The 4,129-nt window shown below is 35.4% G+C and overlaps 1 protein-coding gene across 1 annotated transcript in view; it reads right to left on the reverse strand.

The window, feature by feature from the left end:
• The window catches only part of LOC140140966 (centrosomal protein of 162 kDa-like), a 65,593-nt gene extending 62,453 nt beyond the window's left edge, over positions 1–3,140 (reverse strand). The window contains exons 1-2 of the mRNA XM_072162733.1: positions 3,031–3,140; positions 1,664–1,811 (exon numbers count right to left, since the gene is read on the reverse strand). Coding sequence (XP_072018834.1) covers positions 1,664–1,811; positions 3,031–3,110 — 228 coding nt within the window. The 5' untranslated portion in view covers positions 3,111–3,140. The remainder of the gene's footprint in view (positions 1–1,663; positions 1,812–3,030) is intronic.
• Positions 3,141–4,129: the final 989 nt, after the last annotated feature.

Here is a 4,129-nt window from a genome sequence, read left to right on the forward strand (position 1 = left end):
TTGAGATAGGCCGAAGATGATGTAAAATAACCCTTTTGAAAAATATTTGCTCCCTTCAAGGTTGGTATATATTAATAGCCCTGGAATTATCGAAAACGCTTTGGCCTCATCACTGCTAAAAAAGTATAAATAGTATACATTTTTAGAATGAAAATAATCTGATGAATCCACCTGTGACGTCAGATTTATGTAAAAATGCTCAGTTTTGTAGAAAATCATAAAAGCACATGACTATGACCTTAAGGGCTGGGGTATGAACGTTTGGACAGTATTTATTTTGGGACATTAGAGCACATCAGACATATCGAATTGCATTCTGAATACGAAGAATGTCCTTCTGATATGAAATAATTTTGATTTTTTGAAATTCGCAATTTAATACACATTTTATGGCAAATCATTAAAAATTGATATTTTTGATATTAAACAGTACTCGAAGTAAACTTTACAAATCTGATGATTTATACTTAAAGTGTATGTAGGTGGGATGAAAAACCGACGATCAATTTTGGCCTTTCGTTTTGAAGATACAGGTTTTTTTCCCCAAAACACCAAAAAAATAGGTCTTTTTGTGTTAAATCCATATCTTCAATATAAAAGGTCAAAATTTTCAATTGATCGTCGGCTTTTCCTCCCAGTTACATACACTTTAAGAATATATCATTAGATTTATATAATTTACTTCGAGGACTGTTAAATATCAAAAATTTGAAAAATATTAAATTTTTATAATTTGTCATAAAATTTGTATTATATTGTGATTTTCAAAAATGAAAATTATTTGATATCAGAAAGACATGCTTCAGATTCAGAATGCAATTCGATAGGTGTGAGGTGCTCTCATGTCCCTCAAAAAATACTGTCGAAACGTAATAAACGCTCATTCTAGATCCCTTAACTTTTTTGGACAAAATTTATTTTAAAACTCATGATAGTCCTACTTAAGATATAAATGTCGCACACATTTTAAGAAGATTTATGCAACGTTTGGGGATTAAAAGGAGATATTCATTTACCATACCATGTGGCAGGCGGGTTCAGTCGGTCTTATTCATAAGTACCAAAACTTAATGTATAAGTTTAATTACCTTAATAAAAAATTTAAAAATAGGCACATTTCGTAGATGTGAATTGAGACATTTCTCTACTGTATCACTCCATGTTTAAAAACAGTTTAGAATTCTAAAGAAACTGTTAACAAAACTTTTCAGGATGACTCAAAAATTATGAAAAAAAAAACACCTTTTTCTGGAATTTTCAAAATTAGGGATGGTATTCTTTTGTACAGTAAAAACCTTTGCCCCAGTTTTACAGATTAGGGTTGGTTGGTTGAGGAAAAGGAAACTATTTCAAATTTCCACCATATGAAATAATCAGACTATAGCTCCTATGAATAACAGATGCTATTCCAGTTGAAATCCATACCCCCTATGGAAGACATGACCTTAATCGCCCACACAGGGAGTGTGAATTTTAAATGGAGTCATCCATGCAGGTAACTCCATTTGAAATTCACACTCCCTGTGTGGACAATTCAGGACACATCTTCCATAGGAGGTGTATGGATTTTAACTAGATTATCCCATTCCTGTTTTTCATTTCCTCTTTTTTTCTAATAAGGCAACAAAAAAAGAGCTGATCTGGAGACAACAAATAACTTCACCTTATCTTCCTGTAGCTGTGCTTGTAACTCGGCTATCCTCCCTGCTCCTAGTATGGCTGTGTTCCCGGCAGCTATTTCTTGTTGAGCTTTGGCTCCAGTAATGATGCCTTTGTGCCTCAATGCAACATCCCTTTCTTCCAATAGCTCCCTGGTGAAATAATTGTGAATTGAAGAAACTTCAATGAACCTGGTGAAGGGGGTCGTCATAGATAGCTGGTTGGGGCATTTTTACAGGACAGGCAAGTATAGCCAACAATCGGGCTTATTATCCTGACCGGAACCAATTGTAACAAGGTCTTTTATCATGGGTCATCTGCCCGCCTTTATCAGATGAGGCACGGGAAGAGCAGGATTAGATAATGGTCATAAGACTAAGAGCCAAACATTTTCCAGAACTTTAGATGAAATTTCTGATGAGAGGTAAATCAACCATTACTCCCACTGGGCTATTCCAGTTGAAAACCATACACCCCTTATGGAAGACATGACCTTAATCTTACACACAGGGGGTGTGAATTTTGAATGGGGTTACCTGACTGGGTGACTCCATTAGAAATCTACACTCCCTGTATGGGAAATTAAGGTCACATCTTCCATATTGGGGTGTATGAATTTCAACTGGAATAGCACATTGCTCCCATTTCATGCATGTATTAGGGAGCACACTTGCTTCAAGTACTTCAACTTTTTTGATTTCATCCTTCAGTCTATACTGGTTGTGAATTTATTCTGCCATGTCTTAAGGCTTACAAAGATTTCAAAATCCAATGCGGAATGAAATTTCTTAACATGAGTAAGATTTAATCTAGAGAAGTCCTTTCAGAGGGCTGAGCTTTCCGAACTCTAGCGAGTGCTATCTTCAGAGCAACTAAATAAACATGATGATGCGCCTTATATACACTAGGGGAACTGTCAATAGGACATGTCAAAGTGATTGACATGAAATTAAATCTTACTCATGTTCACCGACCTAGAGTACCAAGTAATTTCAAATCAAATTGTAATTTCTTTACATCTCTTGTTCTCTTTTGTTTGCCTATATGCACTGTAAAGCGAAACTGCACCATATGCATTTTTGTCAGACATTTATACCCAAAGATTACCGACTCAAATAGCACCATGTGTAACGCTATGGTTAATCCACCATCTTGGTATCGGCATCAGTCCGAAATTGCATGATGCGCTTACAGACTAATACAGTCAAAGTCCCTGTATGTGCATTGTATGATGTTAATTCTCGCATATTCATGAAGGCCGTTTTTCTGTCTGTTTACTGTACAGTGTAGCCATACTAGATTCCCTTTTGTCCATTGTCATTTTTTCAGTAAAAACTTTAATCAAATATTTCATCTAGTTTTACACAGTACCTGACAGTGGCTAGCTCTGTCTGCAATTTTTGGTTTTCTTTAAAGAGTACTTCTTCATTGTTTTTGTTGGATGTCTGCATCTTTTTCACCTCCCTATAGAGCCTTTCGTTTTCCTGTAAATGAACCAAATATAAAGATGGAATAAAACAACAATGGGGTGATGTAGCTCAATGAACAGAGCACATCCAGATCTTACAAAATATGTTTATTTCTTGTCTATCGACCCATGTTTAACCAGTACTATTTTCAAAAGTAAAACAAAGGCAATCTGTACAAAGTAATGGGAGTGTCATCATAGAAATGATGTGATATATCATGTTGCAAAGGATTCTGGGAAGGGTAGTATATCTTCTCTGGTGTAACACATGAACGCACATAATTTACAATTATTACAAATTCTCTTTCCATCTATTGATCACACAGAAATCTTTGTTAAGTTGTTTTCAACATAATAGCATGCATATATCATCATTGGCATGTAAATCAACAGTGAATGATGTTTGTTTGTTTCTTTCTTTCTTCTTTACCCTGGGTACATATTTAGAAGGAAATTTAAATATCCCTCTGTTACTCCATATGGCCCAGGAATCGACCATAGAGGTTGAACAAATGCACTGGCAAGAGCAGCTGCTATTGCGAATACCAAGAATTCAGACCTGAATGCCAAAAATGGACAGCCCAAAACTCACACGTCAAATAAGCAAAAAGACACCCAATTATTCTTTTAACCATTGGTTTCTATGGACAGCTTACTACCAGAAGTCCTGGGAACTTATGTCGAAAAGTCGCCAACATTTTTTTCAAACCATTGATTTTTGTGGGAAACTATATGAGGCCTAAAAACAAACGTATGTAATCTTAACCCCCTCAGCACTACTTGCCGATCTAATATTGCCTCTGATTGGTTAATTACATGATATTTGCACTTTAATCACCAATCAGAATGGAGGGTTGCAAATAATTCACCCCAATTTTTTGTGTGATGAAATTATTCTAACAATGTTGCTGATTGGTCCAATTGATAATGAAAACTTCTTTTGGCCAATCGGCAGGTAGTTCTCATGAAGTTAAACATAATAATACTATTTTTGTCCGACAT

The sequence above is a fragment of the Amphiura filiformis genome, chromosome 19 (genome assembly GCF_039555335.1).
Source record: "Amphiura filiformis chromosome 19, Afil_fr2py, whole genome shotgun sequence".
In the NCBI taxonomy this organism is placed as follows: domain Eukaryota; kingdom Metazoa; phylum Echinodermata; class Ophiuroidea; order Amphilepidida; family Amphiuridae; genus Amphiura; species Amphiura filiformis.